The 16,036-nt window shown below is 37.0% G+C and overlaps 1 protein-coding gene across 1 annotated transcript in view; it reads right to left on the reverse strand.

Moving 5' to 3' along the window:
- Positions 1 to 2,105: 2,105 nt before the first annotated feature.
- The window catches only part of ST8SIA1 (ST8 alpha-N-acetyl-neuraminide alpha-2,8-sialyltransferase 1), a 150,825-nt gene continuing 136,894 nt past the window's right edge, over positions 2,106 to 16,036 (reverse strand). Inside the window, exon 5 of the mRNA XM_047868417.1 lies at positions 2,106 to 9,744. Coding sequence (XP_047724373.1) covers positions 9,258 to 9,744 — 487 coding nt within the window. The 3' untranslated portion in view covers positions 2,106 to 9,257. The remainder of the gene's footprint in view (positions 9,745 to 16,036) is intronic.

The raw sequence follows: 16,036 nt of genomic DNA on the forward strand, positions 1-16,036 counted from the left end.
GAGATCAGGAATCCACCTGATGGGAAGTTGATGAAAGTGACCCACGAAATGAACACTCATGTTCTATTCTTACTGTCTACTCTTCCTCCACACCCAAAGGTTGGAATCTTCCTGATCAAAGTTTGTCTTGAGATCAATAAACTCTTGATTGCCTTTTAATCTAACTTTTGATTTCATTATTTACCACAAAAATGTTCCCAAATACTGATTTTTTTAATTCATGCCTGGAGACCATGACTGTGTGGGGGAAAGAAACAACTTTAATTCTATATAAAAGAAATAACAAAAGACTTGTTTTCCCGTATTCTCAAAATCTTAGAAACGAGATAACAAACCTAGAATTATATGTGTTAAGTATAATTAGATATATTCTCAACTTCATCCCATATTCTCCAGATCATTCACAATGAACATCACAAGATTCGATTCAATAATCCTACATCTTTATATCAACAAGAATCTGTATCTCCAAAATAACAAGTTTTCAAGCAAAAATCTAGTCTGTGACTTGTAATTACCTTCTTTTTAGGTTTAGAGATTCTTGAGTAATTAATGCTTTGGATTTCTTAATATCTGTTTTTGAATGTTCTTGAACTCAGTAATATCTAGATTTTCCTTTACTTAATGATAGTTGGTAAAAACAAGTTAAATCTGTTTTCCTCATATGGTCTGAGAATAGGTTAGGGTAACCCACATTTATTTCAGAGGCCTGCCTTTTTTACCCCTGAATGATTCAGCTAAACACCATGAAGTTTTAACATTAGGTAATAGAATGACCTTCTTAAAATAGCTGTACCCCAAAAGTCTGTTGTGTGCCTTGAACTCAAGAGAGTTAATAAGGAGATCTGTACAAAGCACCTTGATCAATTTCTGAGGTGAATGTATGATAAAGGATGGACCAAGGTCACTTTTCCTGATGTCCATCTTGTTGAGAGTGTCTGGCAGAACTGGGCCACTAGATGCCAAGGGAAATGGGAGTTTGAAGCAATTATCTAAATAATTCAGAGAAGAAGTCATACCCAGGTGTGTCAAGGTCACCCATATGAGCAGAAGGGGAATCTAAATATTTTGAATCTTGTTAGAAATTTATTAAAGAACTCTAGGGCACACATACTGATATTGATTCATTACATAAAGGGAAAAATCTTATCACTGGAAAAAAATAGGCTCATGTACATATATCACATTAAATAAATGCTCAATTTTCTTTCTACTGTGCCCAATAGAGAATGCCTTTCACCTGCATAAGAGTAACAATAGCGTTCTAAATTCTATTCATAGCATTTATAATTCTGTATTTCTAAAATAATTTTCTCACCAAGCAGCATGAGTTTTCATCTAGAAGGAAAAAAATCAGTGTAGCTGATATAGATACAAAATAGAAGGAAGAGAAAAGGAAACAGAATTACCCACACGCTTCTGGGAAATAAAAAGATTTCACACACTATAAAAAAAATCATTTTATTCACAGGGTACATTTCCAAATTTTCTCCAAGTAAGGGAGGTAGAGAAATTGAGACTTACTGAATCTTCTCACTACCAGCCATAATTACAATGAACACACCAAAGAAAAAGACATGTTTTTACAGCAAACCTCCTCCTATGACATTACATTTAGATTCTGTGGAAACCGCTCAGTAGAACCAACTGAGATAGATACTTTTTTTTCAAGTCACACTATAAAAAGTACAAGTTAAAGTTTTTTCTTACCTGCTACATTTTATATTAAACTTAAAGAAGAAATGAAGAGCATTGATTTTCCCCACACCTCCTGCCAACAGAATTTAGCTTCATTAGGAAAAAGTAATTCCATGTATACTTCAAAGATTATTTCAGTTTTATAGTCTAATCTAAGATCTTTTCCAGAATTATTGCCCCCATGGACCAGTAATCAAGCTACACTGTATGAGAAAGAATATTTGAATTTCTATTTTTCTCTTACTTTCAATCTGCAAATATGCTAGTTTTTTAAGTTTATTTATTTATTTTTAGAGAGATAGAGAAAGAGAGAAGGAGAAGGGGCAGAAAGAGAGAGAGAGAGAGCGAAAGGGAGAGAGAGAGAATCCCAAGCAGGCTCTGTGCCATCAGTACAGAGCCTGATGTATGGCTCGAACTCACGAACTGTGAGATCATGACCTGAGCCGAAATCAAGAGTTGAACACTTAACTGACTGAACTACCTAGGCGCCCCTGCAAATTTGCTCTTGAAAAACAGTTTTCACATATGTGGAAGGATATATAAGGTGCAATAGTCAACTTGAGACCAGCAATAAACTTTTTCAAAACTTTTTAGACCAACTATGCTGTGTGGTAGAGTTCTAATAATGTTCTAGACTTTTAAAAAATTAAACAAGCTTTTCAATGGAGCTTCTACTTGTCTGTTCTCTCCCCTTCCCTCTAGTGTCTGACTCTGATGTACCCCTGTGACCATCAATCACTACAAATTGTGAATCCTGTATGAGAGGGATATCTATAGTAACTTACGGACAAGAAAGCCCAAAGAATTGGTGCTTAAGAGTGAATGAGAAACAGAAACAAATTGTTTCCTTGCTTCCATGAAAGCTAGTATTTGCTGGAGAAACACATATTTGAATCTAATCATCTTAGTTCTCCTGTAGCTATCACCTAAGGAGCTCTTTATGAGAAGGTTCTACTACTTCAACAAAAGATATTTACATACAGTTATCAGACATCTCCAAGGCCTATATACTATTGTGCATTTATATAAAATAGTCACATTCACTACAGTTATAAGAGTTCTTGCTGATGGTAAAGATACAACTTGGAACAGACATGGCTACACCTCTAAAGAGACAGGTACATGAAGGAAATACAAAAGGAAGTGGGAGCCAAGCCAGAAAAAGTTAAGGCACCCTCTGCCACCCCCACCTAGCCAGACATTTTTCTCTTTTCAATGGGCATAAATAATGCAGGGTGTGTGTGTGCGTGTGTGTGTGTGTGTGTGTGTGTGTGTGTTTACACTAAAACAGAGAGGAGAAAATGCATCTAAATCTTTCTCTCACCATGCATATGGTGACCATGTTTCAAAGGGTCACCTTCACTTCCTACCATTGCTGCCTCATCATGACAGGAGACCTAAATAATAATCTTGCATATGTGTCAAAGTGGAGGTAAAAAGGGGATATGAAGATGGCAGCATTTGTATATCCCAACATAGACACCAAGGAAAGCGTAACTCGAAGAGGGGCAGAAGGGTCCAAGTAGGTAAACAGGTGCCACTCTTCCATCTTCTTCCCTAAGTGTCTCACAACCTGGTTCTCACACTGCTTCTTCTAGAGTCTTTTCATCATGAGCCATAATTACTGCATAACAATATATTTCCTTTAAAAGGTTTTGGAAGGTTCTATTCTTGGGACTGCGCTCAAGGACAACAGCCTCTGTGCTCTGGGCTTAGCTTCAGACTAAGATCCCTGTCAGTGGTCCTTCACAATTAAAATCCTGATTTCCTCTTTCTCTTTTTCATTTTGGTTAAACCCTTCTTTATTACAATTTTCCATTTCGCTTCCTATGCAGAGAAAAACAGACACATCTGACTCCCAATTTCTCTGCCCTGGATAAAAATCACATTTCTTAGATGTTTACTGGTATCATGTGACACATACACTTTTAAAATGACAAATAACTGGAGAAAATCTAATTATGTAGAAGCAGAAAGAGACATGATCAATATATTTGAATATTACTCTATAAAACTCCCAGGCAGCTTTGCATCATTGATTATATCCTACAGCTTTAACAGAAAAGCAAAGTTAGAAGGGATTTTAGCACAATGTAGGGATCAATAAGAACACACAGGAGGTGGGCAAACAAGTGACCATAAAATATAATTCCTCTCTTGTGCTTTAAAAAAGTTATAGCCATGGGCTTTAACAGAAATATGTACTTCTTCCGTATTGTGATGATGAGCAGAGGCCGTGTTATGTTTGAATGAGCCTTCCTTCCACACATCTCTTTCGATCCCTCACCTCTAGGATGTATGTAAAAACTGCAAGAGACTGAGGGTCAATTCTTGGCTGAGGGTAAGCCAGTAGTATCCATTTTCTTATGATAGGAAGGAAAAAGGCTACAGCAATTGTAGCTTCATGTTAAGTGTCTTTCTTCTTACAAAATAGGACTCTTAATAGTGTTCAACCTAAATATTCTGCCTTCACAGTTAGGAGTCGCAAACAAACATTCTAAGCTTCTGGATTCTTTTGGATCAGTGTCCAGGGCTTTTAAAGAAACTATACAAGAACCGGTGGAAAATAGTTGACCCCTGAACAATGTGGGATTGGGGGTCCCAACCCTGCCGTGCAGTCAAAAATCTGCATACAGCTTTTGACTGCCCCAAAACATAACTACTAATAGCCTATTATTTACCAGAAGCCTTACCAACAACATTAACAGTCGATTAACACATACTTTATGTTATTTGCATTATATACTGTTTTCTTACAATAAAGTAAGCTACAGAAAAGAAAATATTAAGAAAATCATAAGGAAAATACATTTATAGTACTGTACTATGTTAGAAAAAATCCATGTATAAGCAGACCCATGCAGTTCACCCCCGTGTCATTCAAGGGTCAGCTATTCTTGATATCTCCCTGGCTTCAAGAACTTAGAAAAGTCATCTGCATGGAGAAAAAAAGCTCCATTTTTAATAATCACTGACAGGGCCATAATTAGGTCAGGGTGACTAGAATTCTGTCACAGGACACCCAAATTTAGAGAGCACAAGTTTAAGAGGAAAAAAAAACTGTTTACAGCAGTGTAAAATTTCAAGCATCTTAGCAAATTTCCACACCAATTCTCCAGTCACAAGACTACAAGCTTGACCCCAGAGACAAGCCAGCCTCCCTGGTAGTCAGCAGAAATAGACAGTGCTGGAAAGCCAAGGTCAAGGGCAGAGACTTCTCTGACTTATGTACTGAAAGCTTGGGAGTAGGGTTGTCTCCTCCTCTCCACTTGCCTCATCCTCTCCCTGGCACACGGGGGATTTAAACTGCTAAAATTGCTGGTCATGTTTAGTTATAGTTACTACACACTTTGCTGGGGGCTTGATCTAAGTTTCAGGTGTCTTGTAGCTGTTTCTTGATGCGTGCTCACTAAAAGTCAGAGTCTGAGAGTCAGCCTCTACCCTGGGAAGATGAAGAAATAAAAAGCACAGTACTGCACTCAGTCCTTACTCCTCCCCATATTTTCCCTCAGGTTCTCACAAAAGTCTTTACAGCTCTTGATCTCTGGAACTCTAAACAGAGCAGATATCATTACCTGGTTCTGGTGGGAAAATTTTCATAGGAATAAGAATTCCCTAAAGTTTTTGGCGAACTGTGACCTTTTAGGTCTCACCTAACAAGGATTTGTCGGTTAAAATTTTCACAAAGTCAATATTTTTAAATATAAAAATTAAAATTACACATGGCTGATTTTTCAAACAAAGAAATGGAAAGCTATATATAATAAAATTACAAAACTATGATAGTAGGTAACAAGAAGAAACGTCATTGATTTTTTTTTTCTATTTGGAATAGTCTATAACACTTCTGTAGAGCTTCTGACTGAGAATATTTTTGTCAAATTCAGAATCCTGGGATTTCTTCCATTATTTTCCATGTAGATTGTTAAACTGTGTTGCCCATTGCTCCAGGTATAAGTTATATGTATCCTAAAGAAAGTCTGTAGCCAAGAGAAGGTCATGAGACATCAAAAACTCCAATAGGTATTGTCTGAACATCTGCCTTTTGGGGTCATTTGTATCATTTTGGAATATTTACCTTGTTAAAATAACAGTGAACTATATGGAAGCAAAATCCCAGGGGCACTCCTTAACTTCATGTGTTAGTTGCAGTTCAGATGCACAATGTTATATAAACTGTTGGTCAAATACTATATATAAAGCATATGTATCCACTGTCCTCTTCCATATAAAAATATTTCATATAAAAATCGCTTTTCTATCTTGGAGAATGACTTAATCCTTCACCCATCTTAATTTTGCTAACATGTGATTAAAATTAAATGGAGGTCACCCTTACTCATGATCCTTAGCATCAGTGTAATTCTCAAACTGGAGCTGATAAAAGTTAAAAACTCGTATCAGGTACCCATTTTCAGTCTCTTCGCCCCCTCTCTTGCCCCCATGGAGCAACCTAGTTTTTGTCAATAAAAAGCAATTTAAAGATTAGAGAGGTTGACTCCCTCTTTTGGCAGATGCATTGAAAGTGATGAAATATTTTCTTACTGACTGTGTCTACTATAACCTGAATATCTTCTCAGCTAACCTTAAGGGTAAGCAGTATTAAAATGTCATTGACCAAATCTGGCAAAGTATGAGGTCCAATTCTGAAGTTCTCAGTTTCAGATAAAATAATAGGTGCTTAGAATTCAACTTCTTAATAGTAATAGAGTATTCCAGACTATTCTGCAAGATAATTCTGGAGAGATCCTCACTTAGGGACACATGTATTTCAAGAAGGACAGATATGTATAGCCTATGCTATAATGCCCCTATCCACACACACACACACACACACACACACAATTTCTAAGTTTAGATACATCTATCTAACCACAAGAAAGGGAATATGGATGGCATACCTGTGCATTGTCAGTATAAAATAATGCCAACTGCAATCTGCTCTAAGAAAACATTCTCGTTCAATGGTAGTCATACTTTGAATGATGTGAGCATGTATATGTATCCTTAAGTGAAGAAAAGTTGGGGCAGTCAAAGTATTCTTTTGGTCTAATCCAGCATTTTCAACATTGACACTATTAATGTTCTAGAATGGGAAAGTTTTGCTGTGGGGGGCTGACCTCTGCACTGTAGAATGTTTAGTGGGATCCCTGGCCTCTGTCCAGTAGATGCCAGTAGCACCTTCCAAATCATGACAATCAAAAATGTTTCTAGACCTTGCCAAATGTCACCAGATAGGGGAGGGGAATTACCCCAGTTGAGAAGTACTGGTCTAAATAAACATTATCATCTCAGGCCATTTCTGTTTGCCTTTCCAAAGCCACAAATGTATAGACTAAAAATTGCACACTATATTATATAAATCTATCCCAGAAATCATAACAAGATGTGAAATTTCCAAATAGCAGTTTCAGTGGAACTGTGACGTATGGGTTTTAGGGAGCTCATTAATTACATTTTAACAATTTCATCAGTTAAAGTACTAATTCGTGTGACATATATGTTTTTCATTAGCCCTTTTACCTTTGATGAAGTGTATAGGTACAAATGTATTCCTTTCTATGGTAATTATTAAATACTAATAGGTCTAAAGAGGAAATAGGTTTAGGGTTTCACATATAGTGCATATTTACTATAACTCACTCATAGTACAGTCTCATTACCTCTTTGCAGCAATATAGAATCAAAATAGCAAATCAGTTAGTTCTACAAGATATCAATACTCTCAAATTCTTAACTTTCCAAATATCAGTATAATCTGTGTTATGTCAACCAGTCATTTTTTAACAGCTGATTTCTATAATAACCTCAATATTTACTCTTATTTAGAAATTGCCTATTCCAATGATGTTGAATTTTTCCAAGGGCTTCGTTGACTCAGTATCTTTTAAATTAACCCACCAAAAACTGTCACCTGTTTTAATTTATGTGGTATACTAAGTCTCTACCATTAAAAATGAAGCAGAACTTTTTGGCATAGTTTGCTTACATTCTGGTGACATTTAAAAGAATGAAAAGAATGATTTCTAGTGTCTCCCTTTAGATTAAGGCATTCCAAAGCACAAAGACAACGAGAGGCCTCTTTTATCTTCCTCTTACATGTAAACACATTTGGCTGCTTGTAATCTGTCAGTAGAGTTTGTTTGCAGTGTGAAAGCTGATGTAAAAAGCTTTCGGAGTAGCCTTACCTGCTAGTACCAGGGGAATCAACATCTACCAATTCACATCCCTTTACTTGTATGAATCATGCCTTGTGTCACCACCCTCAACACAAGGTCCATTCATGAGATGTTAGGGAGAGTCAGAATGAGTAAAACAATTCTGCTCATTTGGGGTAAGCATTTGGGGGTGACGCTGGTGTGAGCACTATGAGAAGCAGCAGTAAGCCGGCCTGTCTTTTATCAAGGTGAGGTGGGTAGTTCATAATATACATTTGTAGCTCTTTGACAATGGTACAGATTTTGCCATACTAGGTCATGTGGGTTCAGCTTTCCTACTTGTATGGGAATGAGCTTTGTTTATCTGTGTGTATGTGTGTGTGTGTACATAAATATATGCATGTTTTGTTTGCATGTATCTTGGAGTGAATAATATACAATGGTAGATAGAAAAGGGATGTGCCCTCCAGTCTGTTTCCAGACTAAACCTTACATCATTGTGCTTTACTTCATCTCTGAGCATTAAATTAGGAAGACGATTATGCCAATTTGCAAATAAATAATGCACTCATATTTGCAGACTTTTTGCACTGAAATAACATAATAATACAAATAGGCTTAAATAATGCAGGCCTAAAATGGAGTTTATGCCCTCAATTCTGAGGAGAGAAAGTATCTCACATTATCCAGACTATGAACCAACACAGTCTAAATTCTACAATGCTTCATTCACATTGTCTAAGTAGATTTGACAAAAGGAGAGGAAGCAATTCTTATTTAACATTTTTTAAATGGAAGGAGACTAAAGTTAACATAGACTTGGTTCAACAAATCACAATAATTAGCTGTAGTGTTTCGTATCTTTATTACTCAGTAAGGTTTTTTTTTTAATCTACCTCATCACCCACTCACTGCCCCTCAATAGGGCAAAAATAAATATTAATTTTTTAAAAACCTATGTTCTCTAATATACGACAGGTTTTTTTTAATCCAGATTGTGTTGATAATCAGTAACACTTTGCCCTGGCATTTCCTTTACTCTACCTTGATTAATTGCTCAGCCTCAGCAGCTAGAGTTCTGTTTTGTTTGTGAACTGCACCTTCTAGATCAGAACCATGTAAATGTGTTTCACCAACATTATTCCATACTCCATCAGCGTGTTACTAGTTGCAAATCCACAATCTGCTACAAAATATTTCATAGGATGTTTCATTTCTTGTTTGTCTTCCAAGCCATCATCAAAGTAGAGTTTCTCTTGGGGGTTTGTAGTTGTTTTGTTTTGTTTTGTTTTTCCAAGTGGCCCATGTGAATCCATGAAACGACTTGACCATTTCCTTTTGGAGTCATGTAAAAAATCTAACAAAAATACCCTGGCTCAGTTCTTTCTTTTCCCATGGTCCCTAGGAAGTGGGCTGGAGTGGAGTGTCTTCACATGGGTCTAGCTGCATTCTCAGTGCACCAATTTTATGAAGATACCAGAGCTGGAGAAATTCTTCTGGCATGGCATGGAAGCCAGAAAAGGGCAAGACATTATCATAGTAGTGGTGGCTGATGGGCTGTTCATGCATATTCACAGAGAAGGGCCAGAAACCATAGATGGCTACCTCTTCACAGAGGCCCAGAGCTGCACTCACCAAAAAAAGTCCTGTGGACAGGCGCTTGGCATGGATTCCCCTACTCTTCCAGAACTTTCCAATGCTACGCAGAAAGTTGGGGTTGGCAAAGAGCACTGTTTGATTGGCACCAACATCTGACAGTGTATAATAAACCCGGAGGGATGGCTCTGTTCCTGTTTTCATAGAAAAAGCAGGCATGTAGATGTAACTGTGGTTATAGATTTTCATGTTGTCCACAAATGTCTTCCTGGACCACAGCAGATTCTGAAACCTATTAAAGAGAAGAAGTCAATTAAACCTGAAGAAAAGGAACTCATCAAAACCCACTCTATTCTTCTGATGGCCCTGATAGTTCACATTATCTCGGCAGGAGGGAGGCAGAGGACATGAAAACGATGAAAAATGCTTCACTTGTATTTAAAATCCTCCTTGATCTGGGTGCCTGGGTGGCTTAATCGGTTAACCATCTGACTTCAGCTCAGGTCATGATCTCACAGTTCGAGCTCCAGGTTGGGCTCTGTGCTGACAGTGTGGATGGAGCTTGGAGCCTGCTTTGAATTCTGTGTCCCCCCCTCTCTCTGTCCCTCCCCCACTCACATTCTGTCTGTCTGTCTGTCTCTCTCTCTCTCTCTCTCTCTCTCTCTCTCTCTCTCAAAAATAAATAAAAAATTTTTAAAAATTAAAATCTTCCTTCGTCTTACCAATTATCTCTCATCAAGTTGCTTGGCTTCTGCCAAACCTAATATCTTAAATTCTGATTAAGATTCCTTACCAGAATTCCCTCTGAACTAAAATGCAGTGTATATTTTGTTCTCCCAGAATTTTTTGCCTGGAATGTAAAAATGGTTTAATACTCATAAATTCACAAAGGGTTTTGGTTATTGGATAGGATTTGGATAAAAACTACTTGTCCAATCTGATATAAGCACAGGACTGGTTTCCTCATCTGCAAATCAAAGGAACCACCTTGAAGATACTTCTTCCCATTGAAATTCTATGGTAGTAGAAGTATTCAGATTAACTGAAATATTATAACTATAATTTTACACTGAAAAAAAGACTCGTTACTACTATCAAATGATGCTGACAGAGTTGACCACATTGCTTGCTCCAAAGAACTCTTTTTCCCTATGTTCTTTCAGTTTGGGTTCGATAAAGAGAAGATCTCTGGTTCAAGTGCATTCAACTAAAATTGATGGTATACATCCTATGGGTCAGGTACTGGGGAGTTAAAAATTTAATGACCCAATTTTTGTTCTCAAAAAATTCAAGTCCAATTGCAGGAACAAAAATATAAATGAGTGCAACATAATGTGCTAAATGGAACAGTTGATATTTGTATAAAGTACTGTGGAATACAGATGAAAAAATAATTAATCCTGCCTTGGGAGAGGAGTGGAGCCTGAGAAAGCTACAGACAGGGGATGACACTGAGTCCCACACCTCCTGTGGGGAACAACATGAAGAATAGCAACTAAACTAGAAGAAACACTTTGGTCACAGGCAAGGGTAAAAGTGTACTGACACAATAATGAGGATTCTGTTTCCCTGGAAGGTGGGAGATGGGAATGGTAGAGGTAGTGGTTGAAGATAAGACATGTTGCAAAAAACCTCATGTGTCTCTAATTTGTTTGGACTTCATTCTGCAGCGATGGGGAAACTTTACAGCAGTGAGTACTCACAGCACTTACTATTTGCATTACAAATATTTCATCATTTGTGTAGTTGTCAGTCTGTGTTAAAAAAGGTAACTCTGGTGATCTGGGTAAGGAAGAGGCTGGTGACTTGGAGAGCAGTTAGGAGGTTGTTGACATAGATCAAGTATAAAAAGAGAAAAAAGACAATGAACTACACTAGGGTCTTGCCACTTTTGTTTTCTTTCACACAGGGCAGTCACTCATCTCACGTTATGTGCAGGTAGAGCAGAAGCATCTAAGAATAGAATGGAGCCATAACATGTTGGCAGGCTTCATCATAAACACGTGAAATTAAAATTCTGAGTAAATAAATCCACAGGATTTTATGTGCAATCAGTGTCATTAACTCTGCCTGCCAAGAAAGGAGTATTCCTTAAGCAATTTTCCCAAAGGAGGAAAATTGCCCAAGTTTTCCTCATGTCCTTGATTCAGCAGCCTGTTTTAGCAAATTTGTCTAGGCCCTGACAAACAGAAAAGAGGTAACAGGGTTTGTAAGTGGAATCACTCTATCCTAGAAGAAACCATGGAAGCACATTTAAACATATTCTGGAGCTGGACCAGCCTGACCAACACAAATTCTTCCCTCCCAACTCTACTAAGTTGTACTTAGGAATTCTGATGAGAGTGACCCAGGATGTTCACTCCCTGGTGATTCTGATGCAGGTGTCCTGTGGATAGACTTAGACCAAAGCCATCCGGGTAAGCTGTCTGGCTCTCTGCATCTATCTTCAACATGTCTTTCTTTACATCTTCTAATTTTATCCTTATTGTAATTCTAACAGGGAGAAGAGCTCCCTCTTCCTTTCTGTGTCTTGGGACAAACCGTTTCATACTTTCTAAAGAACTCATGTTCTAAAGTGGATCTCCCCTCTTTAAAACATTTAATCTTTCTGTCTCCACCGAATTATTCCCTTCTATGTTCTAAACATGGTTAGAACTTAGTATGAGACACTTCGCCATATGCTTGTACTGGTTCCCAAGCTAGATTCTAGATTTTCATTTCACCATATCAACATTCTAGAGCAATTAGTCTACTTCTATCGGTTCCCTTTCTTGCTTCCATTTCCTCCTTATTGCTGTGCAGAATGGGTCCTATTCGACATCACTCTGCTGGCTAATAGAACTTATCCCTATCTTTGTAGTGGACTACACACTAATGAGAATTACAGACAGCTCCAATAAAATCAGGGAAATTGATTTTGTGTTCCCTGCCTTAAAGCTGACTGATTATTCTTGAAGAGGGCAGTCTTCCTTGAGTTTTAACTTTGAAAAAGAACACACATCTTGAATTTACTATAGGCTTAATTTGTTGTCAATGTTAAAGAACCAGCCTACGTGTACCATTTTATTATTTTTACCTGCCCCATTCTTCCACAAATGACATTATCTAAGAACTTAATTCAACTCAATACTTATTTATGGTACACCTAATATATTTAATGCTATCCTGATCAAGAGCTTAATAAGGGTGGCTTGAATTTTACTAACATTAAAAAATGCAACTAGAATGATAAAGAGTAGTGCTCCAGCTTATCTTTCCAGCCTCATACTCAGATTCTTTCTATACCCTCACCCTATGCTCCAGCCATCCTTGTACGTGCACCTGTCCTCATTTTTTACAATGACAGTTTCCTTTTGGCTCATCCATTCATTGCCTTGGTGAAGTTCTGCTTAAGCATCAAGACTCAGACTTCTCCTTCTAAAAATTATTCATTCCTTCCTTCCAAGTTAAGCTTTCAAAGGAGTCTTCTTGGAACTTCCAGTATGGACTGATTCTACCCTCCAAGACTGTGTCCTCCTTGAAGACAAGTGAAAATCCTATTCATCTTTTGATTTTTACAACTTAGCTCACAAAGTTGTGTACTATATAAATGGAAAACTGTTAAATTGAAAAAAAGAAGAAAATGAAGTGAGATTGGCCAATGAATTATTAAAAATAGAAATGATTAAATATATAATGAATATGGGCATGAAATAGAGAAATGTATCAACAAAAATACAGCATTTTATAAATAAATTTAATACGATAACAAAGCAAAAATCAATGAAATTTTAAGCAATTAATATCAACTAACTACTTAACAATTTGAAATTTTAAGGGGGAATAGATTCATATTTGACAAGAAAATTCAAGATAAGTAAGATAAACATTTAAAGTTTATTCACAACTGTGAATTTATCAGCCATTTGCAAAATATCTTTCTACAAAGGAAAATACTGACAAAATTGATTATGTCAAGATGTGAAATTTCATCACCATGAAAATAAGATAACTAAAATAAAAAGGGAATGATGACACTGGGGCACTTGGGGGGCTCAGTCAGTTAGCATCTGACCCTTGATTTCAGCTCAGGTCATGATCTCCTGGTTTGTGAGATCAAGCCCCACATCAGGCTCTGTGCTGACAGCATGGAGCCTGCTTGGAATTTTCTCTCCCTCTCTCTCTCCCCCACCACCTCAAAAATAAATAAATAAACTTTAAAAAAGGGAATGACTCTGAAAAATATTTTCAACAAATAGAAATATAGAAGCTCAATACTGATACTACTATAGAGTCTGATGATATTGATATACTGACATGAAAATGGACAAAAGCATAGATAAGTAATCCAAAGGGAATTGCAGGTAATGAAACGGGTTAAATTTTCAGCTTCAGTTTTAAACTGAATAGAATAAGGAAAGCTAAGGGTCCAGTTCTTGCCTCTTACAGCAAATCTCTAGACATGAAAGAAAATATATTTTTAAAGATCTGTATCCACCTTGAAAACAAAAAAGGAAAACCTTCAATGAATCCCCAAATCTGAGTTACCTCTGAAAAACAAAGTGCTTATAGAAAGAAACCAGGGCATAAGCTAATTTGCTGAGCATTGCTCTAAAAGGTAGCAGTGCCCCGTGCCTAAAGGCAGAAAATACTGAGAAGTTGAGTGTCTTGGAAAAATCAACAAGGTTATTATTGAGATTATGCGCACTAGAACATTCAAGTAGATTGAACCCTAAAATCTTGCACTGGTCAATTATCACTGTGGGTAGCATGAAGAGAATATGAGCCTCTTGGGAGAAACAGTGACTCTGTGCCCAGAGCTGGCCCAGCCCAGGGGAAACTGAAGATTCTTTTCAACTCATACAATATTGGTAGTCAAGCTTATAGTTCCTAAGTAGAATATTGACACTGGTCCAAGAGAAAAGACATATAATGACATTTGGGCATCACCCAGAAGAAAACCACCTTGCTACCCTCTCAACCAAGGGTAAAGCCTACCTGTGATAGGTTCAGTCTCTGCATAGAGCTTCCAGTTGTTAAACAAGAACAGATAGCTAAGATCAGAAGATACTGAAGGAAAGACTCCACTATGAGAGAGAACAAAATGGAAGAATAAAAGAACTCACAGGAAACCAGTATCATTCAAGGGACAGAAGAAAACTCTTAAGATCTGTAATGGTTTGTTTAGTAATATTAATCGCTTACTGCATTCATTAAGTAAGACTAGGATGCTACAAAACGAAAAACAATATTTAGGTAACAAGAAACAGCTATTGGCAATTTAAAAAGATAATTAATGAATTCTGGTAAAGGAAATCTTCAGGAAAACAGCTACAGAGCAGCCCAGAAGCCTATCAATCAGATTCTAGTGGAAGGAAAAAGGCACTTCCTGAAAGAATGTATCAACAACAAAAAAGTGCCTCTGATAGACTTACATGTTGAGAGTAATGAAAGATTTATAGCTCTAATGGGAGTCTGGAGATGAATTAGTGACTGTTGAGTGGAAAGCCTTTCTTTGCTTTGGAGAAAACTTAACAGGAAAAAATTAGGAATTGAGCAGGATATCAAATACTCATAAAATAAACTTTTTGTCTCAGATGTGAACAGTAAAGTAAAGTAAGCACTGACTATTAAATTAACTGTGATAAGTCTTAATTGAGAGGTTAGGAAAGTGTAAGTATGAATGGAGGAAAATGCTGTGAATGGCACTTTAAGAGAGAGAAATGTTTATTTTTCCATAAGAAATCAATAGATAAACTGAAAAGTTAAAAATTGTAGTTAAGCACACTGCTTTAAAGTCCAACAAGAAACATATGAAAGTCAAAATGCTCTAAGTTTTTGAAATGATGCTGACTTCATACAAGAGATAGTCGACTTTCATATATTTCATACTTTCTCTTGGAATTTTAAACTAATTACATTTTTCTACAGTACTTTGAAGCATAAATTTAAAATATATATCAATAAATTAATATCTTTCACTTGTGCTCGGAAAAAAAAAAGTAAAACACAACAGGAGAAAAATCAACTAGAGAAGATGAATCTCTTAGAACATTACTTGAGAAAATGTGAGACAAGAGTTTCCTTTTTTCCATGTTAAGTTTTGCCACACTAATTGATTTTAAAACTATGTACATGTATAATTTTGGTAAAAATGGGAATTAAAACTTTTTTAACATTTATTCTTTTTTGAGAGACAGAGAGAGACAGGGCATGAGCAGGAGAGGGGCAGAGAGAAGGGGAGACAGAATCCGAAAAAGGCTCCAGGCTCTGAGCTGTCAGCACAAAGCCCAATGTGGGGCTCAAATCCGTGAACTGTGAGATCATGAGCTGAGCAGAAGTCAGATGTTTAACTGACTGAGCCGCCGAGGCGCTCTTAAATACTGAAGGAGAATAACAAACTTGGAGGACTGACGCTACCCAACTTCAGGCTTCCCTATAAAGCTACAATAATCAAGACAATGTGGTTCTGGCAAAAGAATAGACAGATCAGTGGAACAGAACATAGAACCCAGAAACAGACCCCATAAATACAGTCAATTGATCTTTGACAAAGGAGCGAAGGCAATACAATATAACAAAGATAACGTTTTCAACAAATGGGT

The sequence above is a fragment of the Prionailurus viverrinus genome, chromosome B4, assembly GCF_022837055.1.
Source record: "Prionailurus viverrinus isolate Anna chromosome B4, UM_Priviv_1.0, whole genome shotgun sequence".
Lineage (NCBI taxonomy): Eukaryota > Metazoa > Chordata > Mammalia > Carnivora > Felidae > Prionailurus > Prionailurus viverrinus.